Source organism: Mesoplodon densirostris, chromosome 3 (genome assembly GCF_025265405.1).
Source record: "Mesoplodon densirostris isolate mMesDen1 chromosome 3, mMesDen1 primary haplotype, whole genome shotgun sequence".
NCBI lineage: Eukaryota > Metazoa > Chordata > Mammalia > Artiodactyla > Ziphiidae > Mesoplodon > Mesoplodon densirostris.
Window position 1 is genome coordinate 177184258 of NC_082663.1, and position 13882 is coordinate 177198139.

A 13882-nucleotide genomic window follows, 5' to 3' on the forward strand; every position below is an offset into this window, starting at 1 on the left:
GCCACACCTGTGGACAGGTCCCTGCTGTGCTTCCACAACCAAGTCCCCCTTGCACCTGACTAACCAAATCCAACCTACTTTCCTGTGGTCTCCAGGTTTCCCATCCCTTGAAGTTTTACCTGCTTCCACAAACCCTACCATGAAAAAGCATGAATTTGACTCAGTAGGTTTGACTTTCTACTCACAGAACCGTATCTGGAGGGATTCATAGGGTGACATAACCTTCCTGCCTACCTTCTTCTAAGACACCCACCCGTAACAACCCCCTTCCCCCAGGCCATTTGAACAGGTCACTTTTGTCACAGAAAGCCGGAGATGTCCAGCGCAGGAGGGAGGTGGGCAACAGAGGCCCAAAGCCTCTGTTTCTTGGTCCCTAGCTGGGGGCTGTTGAGCTAAGTACTGGGCTGCCCCTGAGGCCAACAGACCTGAGACCCCTCAGGCCCTTGGGCACCACCGGCTGACTAGTGGGTGTCCAGGCACCAATGGGGAGTCTCTTGGGCTGCAGTGAACACTTGGTGGCCACTGAGGCTCCAGGAAGCCTTAGCAGGCCCTCCAGTCAGGTGGGGGTGGGAAGATCCTGTGCTCTTCTGGCACCTCTCAACCCTACCCCCTATCAAACTGGGAGCTCCTCTGGTGCTCAGGCTTCATTTGGGGGTCTGTTCCTCAACTCAGTAAGGAACAGTCATGGAGGATGCTGGGGATGGCGGAGTGGGCTGCCACCTGAAAAGCTGATGGCTTCGAATGGGGTCGGCTGCCAAGAGTGGCAAGGTCAGGACAGCACCTCGGGAGCCAATTTGTTCTAGCTGGCGGTGCCCGCTGAGTGCCTAGGAACTTCCTGGCTTCCGGCCTCTGTTGTCCACCTCCCTCCTGCACTGGCCATCTCCGGGCGGCCTGGGTTCTGCTCTGCTGAGTCACGGCCAGGACCAGACCTGCGAGGGATCTGGGGCGGGACCCTGGCCGGTCCCTTTCCCTAGGTGCAGAGGCGGGCGCCAGACCGAGATGTCGGACTGCGGGGCCGGCCTCTTGGGGTCCCTGATGCATTAGGGGCAATGAGGAAAGGGGGCGGCAATGAGGGAGCCCAGCGCCGAGGAGGCTGTAGTGAGTCTGGGGCTCCCGCAGGGTGGCTCGCGCGCGACGGCCTGGCGGCAAGGGCTGGACCGGGCCCGCTCAGACCCCGCCCCCAGGAAGTGGGGAGGGCGGGGCTCCCAGCGTGCCCTACAAAAGCCGCACGCCTGAGCGGCTACCCTAGCGCTTCACTACTGCTTCCCAACGCACGGCGATGGCGTCGCTCACCGTGAAGGCCTATCTTCTGGGCAAGGAGGACGCAGCCCGCGAGATCCGCCGCTTCAGCTTCTGTTTTAGCCCGGAGCCCGAAGCGGAAGCTGAGTCCACAGCTGGCCCGCGGCCCTGCGAGCGGCTGCTGAGCCGGGTGGCCGCCCTGTTCCCCGTACTACGGCCCGGAGGCTTCCAGGCTCACTACCGCGGTGAGCGGGCGCCCTAAGGCATTGGCGCGGGGTCGTGACGCAGTCCTGCCCTGCCGGCGGTGTGGCTGCCTCTTCTTTCTCGTCGGGCCTGGTGGCGTCTGCGGGGGTTTGCTCTGGCTGCTCCCTGGGTGAACGGCGGCCCGCGAGGGTCCCTAGTTCGGCTTCGGGTGCCATCCTGGTGACGAGGAGTGGTGACTACAGCCGGCCCTGGTAGGGTCAGGCGCTGCCAGGCTCTCCGGGCGGATCTCAGGCCTGGCGGCGTAAGAGACCTCCTCCCCCACCCCCACCCCCGCCCCCGCCCCCGCCCGCCATGATGTTGCAGATCTTGGCGAAGGCGCACCGGGGCGTCCTCACCGGCTCGCGAGCAGGCACAGGGTGGTCAGAGGGGCACTCAGGTTACAGTGACATCTTGCTGCTGCCGAGTCTGGGCCTGCTAGTGCCAGGTGGGGGTTGTGATAATAACCCGGAAGAGCCTGGGCCGGCAGACTGGGAGGAAGGGCTGGCTGGGGAGGAGGACTCAGCTGTGCGGCCTGGCCCGCGAGTTCCGGGCCGCCGGCTGGGAGGGGAGATCGGGGACAGACCACAGAACGCCCAAGACCAGGCGGAGTCCAGACGTTATCCCATTGGCAGTGGATAGAGGGACCAGATGGAAACGTGCTTGAGAAGTGTTGGTGTAGGGACACGGCCCAGGAGCCAGCTCAGTTTATAGCTGCGCTGGCAAGACTGCTGACTGCGGGGGGGTGGGGTTGGGGGAGGTGGTTGTGACTGGGACGGAGGCGGGCCTGCCGGTGGGTGGGCCCGTGCTAGGGCCGTCCTCAGGACTGCTGCCGTCTTGCCAGGGCCCCAAAGTTTAAAATTTATTTTCAGAGTAGATCGTTGTTTATTAATTTATTTTTAAAATTTTTATTGGAGTGTAGTTGCTTTACAACGTTGCTTTACAAGTTTTTGCTGTACGGCAAAGTAAACCAGGCATACATATACATATATCCCCTCTTGTTTGGATTTCTTCCACCTTTTTTTTAAATAACAGTTTTATTGAGCTACAGTTCACATACCACAGAATTCATCCATTTAAAGTGTACAGTTTTGGGCATATTTACAGATTTGTGCAGCCGTTATCACAGTCATCTTGGAACCTTTCCATCACTTTATGAAGAAACTCTGCGCTTTAGCTATCCTCCCATCCCCATCATCCCATACCCCAGCCCTAAGCTACCACTAATCTACTTTGTCTATGGATTTCTCTATTTTGAACATTTCATGTAAAAATATGTAGTCTGTTGTAACTGGCTTCTTTTACTTAGCATAATGTTTTAAAGGTTCACCTATGTTGTAGTATGTATCAGTATTTCATTCCTTTTTGGGGCTGGGAAAGGTTCAATTTTATGGACACGGCACATTTTGTTGAGCTGTGCATTAGTTGATGGACATTTGAGTGGTTTCCACCTTTTGACACAACCCCTGTTTTTATGGTAGATGTTGCATCTGGTGACCCATAGACCTGAACCAGCCTGCAGATGTATGGTGTGGTTTGTCTTGCATGGTGATGCTTTAAACCATTTGAGCCAACATCTAAAAACTGGAGACTACATATAAATACGTAATTTTAGCTTTGTTGGGGGAGGAAGCAGGCAGATGTATTCTACTTTACTCTCCTAAGCCACAAGAGGTCCGAGGCCTTTGGAGGGGCTGGACCCCTGAGGAGCAGGTCACAGATGGGGATCTCCCACAGTTGATGGGGGCTGGGGCTGGTTGGATGTGGATGGAGACAGTACCTTTCTGACGGGGCAGCTAGTGCAGAGGCAGAGTGGCAGGTGGCCAGGTGCTACCATTGCTGTGTCTGCACACACGTACTCTGCCTTTCGTGTGCGCCCAGGGTCCAGGTTGGAGTACTTACTCTCCAGGCAGTGGCAGAGTGAATGGGCAGTTTGGCCTCAGCCCTGCTTTCCCCTGGCTCAGACAAGTGGGCTTCAGTTTATAGCCCTGCAGGTGCCCCTTTTCGCACTGGCCTCAGCCCTTTTCAGCAGCTTGTGTCCAACTGAGAAGGCCTGGGTGCTCACTTGCTGTCTTTTAAACAATCTAGATGAGGACGGGGACTTGGTTGCCTTTTCCAGTGACGAGGAACTGAAGATGGCGATGTCATATGTGAAGGATGACATCTTCCGTATTTACATTAAAGGTAAGGGGCAGCCTGAAGCCAGGTGTTCCTGCTGAGTACAACTGGCTTGAGGTTATGGAGACGTTCCCCTAAAGAAGGGGTGAGGAGACTGAAGGCTGTTTAAGACAGGGCCATAGTCATCGCTGTGCTTGGCCTGAAAAGGAGTACTGCCCACCACAGGGGGTGAGGTCGGAGGGTCTCTGGGTTCACTTAAAAAAAAAATAAATTTAATAAATTTTTAAAATAAATTTAATACATTTATTTATCTTTCGTTTTGGCTGCATTGGGTCTTCGTTGCTGTGCGCAGGCTTTCTCTAGTTGCAGCGACGGGGGCTACTCTTCGTTGCGGTGCAGTGGCTTCTCTTGTTGCAGAGCACGGGCTCTAGACATGTGGGCTTCAGTAGTTGTGGCTCGCGGGCTCTAGAGCGCAGGCTCAGTAGTTATGGTGCACAGGCTTAGCTGCTCCACAGCATGTGGGATCTTCCTGGACCAGGACTCGAACCCGTGCCCCCTGCATTGGCAGGCGGATCCTTGACCACTGTGCCACCAGGGGAGTCCCTGGGTTCGCTCCTGATCGTGCCCACAAGCTGAGGGTTTGTTTAGTCGGGGCGAGGCCAAGGCCGTGCAGACGCCGCTCATCTCTGTTGCTTTGCTCTTGCCTGGGCCGCTCGTCCCCAGGTCGCAGGCGCAGGGATTGTGAACCTCCTAGCAGGCTCTGAGGTTGTGTTGTTGGCACTTGAGTAAGTGAATTCGCGTGGATTCGGTGTTGGAAGGGTGGCATGAGGGACCTGCTGACTGTGATGGCCCCATAGTGGTGACAAGCAGGAGTCTTCCGTGGCTTACAAAGAGCGTCATGGCTTTCTGCCCTGCCTGCAGAGAAGAAGGAGTGCCGGCGGGACCACCGACCCCCATGTGCTCAGGAGGTGCCCCGAAATATGGTGCACCCCAACGTTATCTGTGACGGTTGCAACGGGCCAGTGGTGGGGACCCGCTACAAGTGCAGCGTCTGCCCTGACTACGACCTATGCTCTGTCTGCGAGGGGAAGGGCATGCACAGGGAGCACAGCAAACTTGCCTTCCCCAGCCCCTTCGGGCACCTTTCTGAGGTGAGTGGGGCCTCCCTGTGGGCTCGGGGTGGGTGCAGGGTGGCAGGAGCCCCCTGACCTGGCACCACCCTGCCCCTCTGTCTACCCCTGCCCAGGGCTTCTCTCACAGCCGCTGGCTCCGGAAGCTGAAACACGGGCACTTTGGGTGGCCTGGCTGGGAGATGGGCCCACCGGGGAACTGGAGCCCACGTCCTCCTCGAGCGGGGGATGCCCACCCTGGCCCCGCTGCAGAATCAGGTGAGGCTTGTGTCTGCTGGCCTCTGAAGGGCGAGATGTGAGGGCTGGCAGAGCTGGAGGGCCTTCCCTGTGTCCTGAAATCCTATGTGCCTATGGCTGGGCTGGGGACTTCATGGCCATTCCTGGCATTTAATCCTCACAAAACCCAGCAAAGTGTGGAGCATTATCTCCATTGTACAGGTGGAAAAACTGAGGCACCTAAGTGCCCAAGGCCACTAATGCACCTGCCCTTGCCCACCTCCTCATGCTGCCCTCTGAGGTGGTCCTCACGTATAGACGGGAGGCCCCCTCCAGCACCTGCACCTCCGCAGTGCACTCCCTTCTCTTCTATGCTAGCTGTCAGCAAACTCAGAGCCAAATTTGCACAAGTCTTTTAAAACGCAGTCCCCAAGTTAAAAACTTACATATAGCTTGCATTCTGAACTTTCGGATTCTGGTTTTATTCTGATTTTATTAATCTTACTGTGTCCTTGGATTCACTTCATGTTTAGAGACAAAGATGGGGATGTTTGATTCGAGTAAATAATATTTCATACTGTATGTACTGAGCCCCCTGCAGAGTACCAAGGCAGCAGGAACACAGATGCAGGGGGAGCAGGAGGGGAAGTGGTTTGAAGGACCAAGGGGCCCAGGAGGTGGCCCGGAGAGGGAGGGAGAGAGGGAAGCACTGGAGTATAGGCTGCTGGGACGGGGCCCCGGGGGGGAGGGCTCCTGGGATGAAGGTGACAGGACTGCGACAGGTATCCGTCACTGAGAGACATGCTTTGAATTAAGTGTATCTTTGTTTTTGTTTTTTAAAATCAAAGCTAATGGTCCATCGGAGGATCCCAGTGTGAATTTCCTCAAGAATGTAGGGGAGAGTGTGGCAGCTGCCCTCAGCCCTCTAGGTAAGTGGTTGCCTTGTCCGTCCTTTGATATCAGCAGAGCATTTTGGTAACCAGTGTGTAGGTGGCTGTTTTGTGGCTTTCACTTGGGATACTGCAGAGGAGTGGCAGCTGATGTGTTCTTGAGACCAGTAAAGATTTGTTGCCACATATCAAACTTTACCAAGTGCTGCACCACAGGCCACTTGAAGTTGCATTCCCTGACAGATTCTTGAGCTTTCCACACAGAGTGTGGAATCAGCCAACGTGTGGTTGGGGTAATCCCACTAGGGAGGGTGACCAGGCTCAGTTGCAGGGCTGGCCTGTCATCTTCTGCCTGTTTGTCCTTTGGGAGAAAACCAGTCTGTATTTCTCCTAATGTGAGTCTTGGGGTTTCTTCAAGGACTTGTGTGGGTAGTTAGTTGAGATGCCATATTGCCTTTCCTCCCTTTTTGCAACCCCCAACCTTTCCTGGCGCTTCCTGAGTGCTGGGCTTGTGCCGGTGCCGGAGAGAAGGGAGGAAGGGAGGAAGGTTCTCTGTGTGCCGCCAGGTTCCCAGTGCGCAGGCCCAGGGTAGGTGTCTGGGTGGATGAGCCTCCATAGTGTGCCCGGCCTGAGGCCAAAAGCTCCAAGAATTTAGAAAGCACTTGCTGTGTTTTGGCAGCAAGAATCAGCTAATGAAGGTGATTATGATGAATCCACGATCTTGGACTAGAAGAGAGGTCATCTTTGTGACTGCAGTGGCAGAAAGTGCCCACCTGGTCTGTCCAAAAGTTGGGTCCATGTCTGAAAGAATGCTGTAGGAGGGTGCCCAGCCCCACCCGCCATCCACCCTGTGGCTCACAGAGCATGGCTGCCATTGCTTCCAGACCGAGACCATTTCTGTTCACACTCATGGAAGCAGCAGCGACATCTCGGTATTGCTGCTACGTGAAATAGCTCAGTTCACACGTGGTTTCTGCACTGGAGTTAAAGGTTCTTCTTGAGAGTGAGGAAAAAGAATTGCTGTATTTAATGCTTTCTAAGGAGGGTAACAGTGGAGTAGTGATGAAATAATTGAGAGATAGGTTATCCCTAAACCCTGACACTCACTTAAGACATAGTGAAAGACATAGTAGAATTTTAAGAAATTCAAACTAATGGGTTGCTACTTAGGGGCCATGGGACGTTTTTCTCTGGAAGATAGTAAATGGACAGTGGTTCTGACTGAGTATCAGAATCACCAACAAAGGGTTGGGGTTTTTTGGGGGGGTTTTGGTATATAATTTGGTGTATGCAAACTGTTAAAACTAGTTATTCTGAAGAACAAAGTTTTTCACTAGAAGAATGAACGAGAGAACCTGGGAAGTCACAATACCAAGTCTAGGTTCAGGCAGGGGACTTGAAAAGAGTGTGGAGTCCCAGGTCCCTTGATTCGGTGAGTGGGTCTTGGGTAGGGCCTGGGGTCTTTGTGTTCTGAAGGCTTCCCAGGAGACTGCGTCATGCTTGCTTTCCATGCCAAGACCCATCTGAGCTTGTGAAGTGTTTCAGAACTTGACCTGGATTCCCCACTCAGGACACAAGTGCTCAGAGGTCTTTGGGGATAAGGATTAAGGCCTTTTCAGATCTTTCGAAGTGGATGGAGTTGGTTTCTACTAACTAGGGAGGAGCCTGGAACCCTATAAAACAAGAAAAGTTTCAGTAAGATGCTTTTGAGTAATTTCCATTGACAAGAGCCATTCGAGGAATGGGTTAAACTCTGTTGTTGGAGTTATGGGTATTTTCCTTTCTTATGAGAAACTAACAGGATGACTTACTCTGCTAACGGCCTACAAGGGACCATTTGTTCCCAGATCATGGGCCCAGAGGGGATGTAACCACTGACACCTCCCAGAGGGCAATGTGTGCAGAGAGTCGGTGGCTTTAAAGTGCAAACCTGAGGCCTTTTTTTGGTAGGTGCTGTGAGAGCCAGCTGAGCAACACCATGAGGCCCAGGGTGGAGGTCACAGTCACCGACACTTAGGATGTAAAATAGCAGGGCCCTTCCTCGTCATGGGGTCTTCAATAAATGCCCCCACACAGAGGCTTTTGGGACAGCATGGCAGAGACTGGTACAGTCTTGTAAGCCCTGAATTCTTAGATTATCATTAAGTTGGAGAAACCCTAGTTGAAAAATCTCAATGATCCATTTTCAGAAGCGTCACATCATTCATCCATTTAGAAAAGTGAGAAAGTATATGGGTATTCATTGTACTGTTCTTCCAGCTTTTCTGACTGCTTGAACCTTTTCCTAATGAAAAGCTGTAGGGGAAATGGAAGAAGAACAATTTAAATTTTGCAGATGGCGCACCAGTAGCTAAGCCTGCTTTCATCTCTGCTTGCTCCTCAAACTCCACTAAGATAATAGTGAAGGGATTAAACAAAAAAATATAAAGCATCATGGATAAAGAACAAGAGAAAAAAGTAATAGAGGACAAGATAAAATGAAGTTATCAAACCTTGGAAGATGGGAAGTGGATGGAGGACAGTAACTAACAGAGTGGAGGCATCAGAAGCCTGTGCACCTGCACAGGGACGCCACCGAGAAGCAAGACCGGCTGTGCAGGGACCAGAGAAGGCCAGGGACCCAGGGGAGGGGTTGAAGACGCCTATTAAGGATCATGTAGAGACTTCACAGTCCCAGTCAGCCAGATGCTGGCCCTTGCCAACCCTTGCAGGAGACCTGGTGTTTAATTTAATTGCTGGAGCACTTGACCCAGGGAAGCTTCAGAGGTGGGGACACTAGGGACACAGGGCAGGGTGAGGCACCAGCCTGAAACTGGGCATCATGCATGAGAGTGAGTCCAGCAGAAGCTGGGGAGTCCCTGCTCCGGAGAGGCTGAAGGCACCAGAGGAGCATCGGACAGCTCCGCCACCTGTAGGATCCCAGTGTCTGGCTGGGCACCCCGTCACCCTGCAGTTGGAAGATGACGACGGCCCTGGCCCCAGGGAGAGTGCTTCCCATCGCCTTTTCCTTAGTGCCTCGTTAGGATCAGGCAGCTGTGGGTCACCAACAGTTCGGGGAAAACCTCCGTGCTCGGGAGAAAAGGAACTGGAGGAAGGACTCAATAGGGAAGAGAAGGTTAACATCCTCAGTGAGAACAGAAAAGTGTTTGTATCCATGAAAAACAGGGTACCGTAAAAATGGTAACATAAAGGAGCAGAATAAGAACGTTCTTGGAAATTAAAAAAAAAATAGAAAAAAGACAACTTCAAAAGAAGTCTCAGGTTTTAAGATCATCTCGAGGAAATATTCTAGAAGCAAAACAAGTAGAGGCAGAAGGAGAGAAAAGATGGGATAATTTGAGGATTAATCCTGGAGGTCCAATATAGGATGAAGGAATTCCAGAAAAAGAACAGAGTAAACTGTAGGGAGGAAATGAACAAAGAATACAAGACAGTCTCTTGGCACGAAGGACATTAACCTCTGGATTGAAAGGGACCCCAGATGCCTTATGTAGCAACTTCTTGGAGTCCATCTTTCAGGAGCATAACTTTATGCTATGCATTGAGTATATGTTCTCAAGTAAGTACACTTGAGAATTTTATTTGTAGTTTCAGATCCTCCCAATAAGATAAATTACAGAACTCTAGTATCTCCTGGCTTTTCCCTACATATAGGAAATATAGTAGATAAGTGGTATTTCCACTTTAATAGACTCAGCAGTATAACAGTGATTGTCAACCCCCTCCATTTGTATATCATGTTACAGTGTGATCCCACTTTAATATTTTATGGTTTTTATAATGGATGAGCATCAAAAATATAGTCCATATCATGCAGCTTTTATTTTGATTCAGAAATCTTGGTATTTTGAAAAATTTTAATAAAGCATATCACATGATAAAGAAAAAAAAGAAAGGGACCCCAGATGCCTTGGACGGTGACTGAAAAAAGACCCCACACCAAGGGTCACTGTCAAGTGTCAGAACCCTTGGGATAAAGAGAGACTCTGGAAAACTCTCCAGGATGCTATAAAAGCTTGGGAATTGAAGGAGCACAGCAAGAGCTGGAAGACAAGTGACTTTAAAAGGCTCATCTAAAATGGTTTTCCAACCTCGAATTCTGTACCCACCTAAAATGATCGTGTGGGAGCAGAACAAAGTTGTCAGGAGTGCAAGGGTCTTAATCATCTTACCTGGGCTTGAACTCCCCCTCTCTGGCCAAAATGAAGAAATAAGCCCAGAATGAAGAAAGAGGTGCTTGACAATGGTACCCAGCACATGAAAGAGTGACAAGAGGAGTTGCCAGGATGGAAGGAAAGGTGTAGCTGTGCCTCTGGCCCCGAGAGCTGCCTGTCCAGGCTGGAGCTGGAAGCTCCATGCCCGCCAGGGGTGGTCTCCAGGGAAAAAAACAGAACGGATGCGGTATCTGATACACTTAACGTGTGTTGTAGAAAACACTATAGAGAAGCTGTGGGAGAATATGGGGAAAGTTAGCAAATGAAAAGGAGGACATCGTTACTGCTACAGAAACAGAAAGACTCTACGAGTAAATAAGGCCAGTACTTGGCCCAGCAAAGAACAATATTTATGTAGTGGCACTAACGTAAATGCTGAATGCTGTTTTTACCAAAACTTGAGTTTGTGAAAGGACAGGGGAAGGGGTGGTAAAGTGTTGATCTTCCAGAGTAAGAAATAAGCAGTAAACTTGAGCAGTCGAGAAAGAAAGAGCATTTGTGGGTTGACAGCTGTCTCTGGGGAATGGGCAAGGCTGTGTGGCAGGGGGCAGGGAATCTTCTATAGAAGACTATAGTCTTTTTTTTTTAAATTTTATTGAAGTGTAGTTGATTTACAATGTTGTGTTAATTTCTGCTGTACAGCAAAGTGACTCAGTAATACATACATATATTTTTCATATTCTTTTCCATATGGTTTATCACAGGATATTGAATATGGTTCCATGTGTTATACAGTAGGACCTTGTTGTTTATCAATTCTATAGCCTTTTAAAATTGTTTGACTCTAAGCTATGGGCATGCCCTTTGAGAAATTAAAAATAATTAAAAACATAGCCCCGATGATTGTCCACTCCCTTCCCCTCAGTAAGCATGTGCCCCAGAGTGTGAGAGACTGGAGGTAGACACGCCAGCCAGTGCTTGCAGCCTCATGGGCCTTGCACAGAGTTTGCACGGGCTGTCTGCCCGCCTAAACAAAATTCGCGTGTTCAGTGTGCATGTTTTTCACATTACTAGGCCCCTGCACGCAAGTGCGATGCTTTATGTGGTCCTCACCACTGTGGCCAGGTGGTACTGGCCACACGTGGTATTTATTTGGCTCTCACCGTATTCCAAGGGCCTGGCCCTGCCTGCTGTGCAGCCGCTGTCCTACATGGTTAGGGGAAAACAAGGTCTGTTTATGGACTTTCTGGCTCTGAAGCTCACCTGGGATGCTAGCTGTTAATCAAGTTTTTGTTTTCTCCTTGGCTTCCAGGCATTGAAGTCGATATTGATGTGGAACATGGAGGAAAGAGAAGCCGCCTGACACCCACCTCCCCAGGCAGCTCCAGCCCAGAGGAGAAGTGTAGCTCTCAGACAAGCAGCTGCTGCTCCAACCCCAGCAAGCCGGACGGGGACGTGGAGGGCATGGCACAGTCTCTGGTGGAGCAAGTGAACAAGATTGCCCTGGAGTCAGGGGGTCAGCCTGAGGCAAGCACCCTCCCACGCCATCCCCAGGTTGTGGCCGCCCAGAGCTTCTCCCGGCATCCCAAGCACAGCCCTTCCCTGGCACTCGCACAGCCAGAGGGACCCATTTCTGTTGCAGAGTGTCGGTGGCATTTAAGTTGTTCTGTGAACCTCCACTAGAACTTTGTAAAGCAAAAGCCTCTTTCCAGTCCTCCATGCCCTGACTCTCCCAGGCTGTGGTCAGGTGGCCTGTTGTCCTTGTCCTTGTGCTCATGGGGGGTTTTGTTCCAGGAACAGATGGAGTCTGATAACTGTTCAGGAGGAGATGATGACTGGACTCATCTGTCTTCAAAAGAGGTGGACCCGTCTACAGGTGAACTCCAGTCTTTACAGATGCCTGAATCTGAAGGGCCAAGCTCTCTGGACCCTTCCCAGGAAGGACCCACAGGGCTGAAGGAAGCTGCATTGTACCCACATCTGCCACCAGGCAAGAGATTTCAAGTATTTTGTATTTCTATCTTTTCCATTCAGAGCATCCTATCACTTGCTTTTAGCAACACAGAAAAACATGATGTCCTGTACTGCATGGCTTGTCTGTTGACCTAAGAGAAAACTGGGAGTTGGTTTTGTCCTCTGTGTCTATACTGAGCCTTAGTATAAGCTCAGCTTTCTAAAACTTAACATCCAGACCCAGAATGACAAAGGCAGATGTGACGTGGTGGCGGCGCTGGCTTTGGCACTGCCATGCACTACTAAAAGTGGACTCGGGGTCCATCTCCACTGTTTCCTCGTGGAAAGTGCTGACCTTGGAGCAGGGGTCCTAGCCAAGGCTCCGGGAGGAGCCAGGCAGGAAGCCACCGTGTGAAGTAGGTGGTGTGGAAGCAGTAGGGCCGGGTGGAGAGTGTGCCAGCCTGGAGAACTCACACTGGATAAAAGAGGCCACTCACACCCTGCTCTGGTTCATCACTGTCACACGGCAATGACTTTTAAAACAATATTCAAGTGGAAACCCATCCTGTGGGCCAAATTTAGCCCTTGGCCACCAGTATTTATCTTCTCTGCCTTAAAGCAGGGAGTGGCAAACTATGCCCTATGGGCCAAGAATGATTTTTTCATTTTTATAATGGTTGGAAAAAAGTCAAGATGGGAAAATTAGATGAAATCCAAATTTGTGTTCATAAATATGTTTTACTGGAACACAGCCATGATCATTTGTTTGCATTTTGTTTGGCTGCTTTTATGCTTGTAACAGCACAGTTGAGTAGTTGTGACAGGGATGAATAGCCTGCAAAGCAGCTTAAAATATTTATTCTCTGACCTTTTATAGAAAAAGGTTGCCAATTCCTGCCTTAGAGGGTCCCTGTGAGGGTTAAGACCTTGTACAATGGCCAGGCCCTGCAGGCCCTGGGCACTTGCTGGCTGGACAGGATGCTGCCACATACAGGTCACATCTGGGGCCCAGTGACTCTTCCTCATGGCTGTCATTACTCTCTCTGGCAGAAGCTGACCCCCGGCTGATTGAGTCCCTCTCCCAGATGCTATCCATGGGGTTCTCTGATGAAGGCGGCTGGCTCACCAGGCTCCTACAGACCAAGGATTATGACATTGGGGCTGCCCTAGACACCATCCAGTATTCAAAACACCCACCGCCGTTGTGACAAAGTCTGCTCACCCATTCTGTGTCCCCTTTCTTCTCTCATAGTTGTGTTGAGCTAGTATAGCGCCCCAGTGCCTCTGTAAGGGCCAGTTTCTCTGCATTCTTCTTCCAGGATCTGGGGGGTGGGGACGCACAAAGCCATTTCGGGCAGTACAACAAGTGACACGAGGGGGTAGTTCTAACCAGCTTCCTGTGGGCGCCTGGCTCCTTGCCGCCGGGGGGTGCCCCCCTGGGGCAGAGCGAGAGACTCCTCGCTGGGGAGGGCGCGGAGGCCACACTGCATCATGTTCCCGCTCTCCCTGCAGGATTACACCAGCAGTCCAGAATAGATCTTGCCTAATGGCCTTCCGCTTTTTTGCTTTTTTCAAAATGACTATAGTACACTGATGATACGTAATTGATTTTCTGCTAGAAATCTGCTATACTCCGAATTTGGCTAGAGTATAGCCAACATTCTGTTGGTGCGGAGAAGGCTGTCCTGTAGTGATTACTAGAGGGTAGGACAGCTCAGGACTTTGGCTAAACATCTGGGAATAAAGGAGGGCTGACGGGGGAACTGATGCTGTTCACTGAGTACTGCCTGTGTCACAGCGACTGGAATTCTCTCATTTCCCAATGTGTCAACTGCTTTTAAAGTAAGAAAATTGCTTTGTAGCCATTCTGTTATCATATTTGTAAACAATCTTAATTAAATGGTATAAGCACTTTAATCAGAGATGGTGCAATGAGAGATGA

General features: G+C 51.0%; 1 protein-coding gene across 2 annotated transcripts; it reads left to right on the forward strand.

The window, feature by feature from the left end:
- The first annotated feature begins 1227 nt into the window (after positions 1–1227).
- On the forward strand, positions 1228–13857 carry SQSTM1 (sequestosome 1). 2 transcript variants are annotated; one of them, XM_060095046.1, is made up of 8 exons: positions 1228–1484; positions 3568–3663; positions 4519–4748; positions 4844–4985; positions 5792–5872; positions 11300–11514; positions 11782–11977; positions 12991–13857. In XM_060095046.1, exons 1-8 carry the CDS (start codon positions 1280–1282, stop codon positions 13146–13148), a joined length of 1323 nt encoding a protein of 440 aa, XP_059951029.1. In that variant the 5' UTR covers positions 1228–1279; the 3' UTR covers positions 13149–13857. The 2 variants fall into 2 exon arrangements, with proteins under 2 accessions (XP_059951029.1, XP_059951030.1); XM_060095047.1 differs by lacking the exon at positions 1228–1484 and adding an exon at positions 1722–1744.
- The last annotated feature ends 25 nt before the right edge of the window (positions 13858–13882 follow it).

Bases quoted from the DNA above. Each gene is read 5' to 3' on its own strand.
- SQSTM1 (XM_060095046.1), top strand. From the start codon at position 1,280: ATGGCGTCGCTCACCGTGAAGGCCTATCTTCTGGGCAAGGAGGACGCA. The intron at 4,986-5,791 runs GTGAGGCTTGTG...TTAAAATCAAAG, and splicing joins TGGCCCCGCTGCAGAATCAG to CTAATGGTCCATCGGAGGAT. The intron at 5,873-11,299 runs GTAAGTGGTTGC...CTTGGCTTCCAG, and splicing joins AGCTGCCCTCAGCCCTCTAG to GCATTGAAGTCGATATTGAT.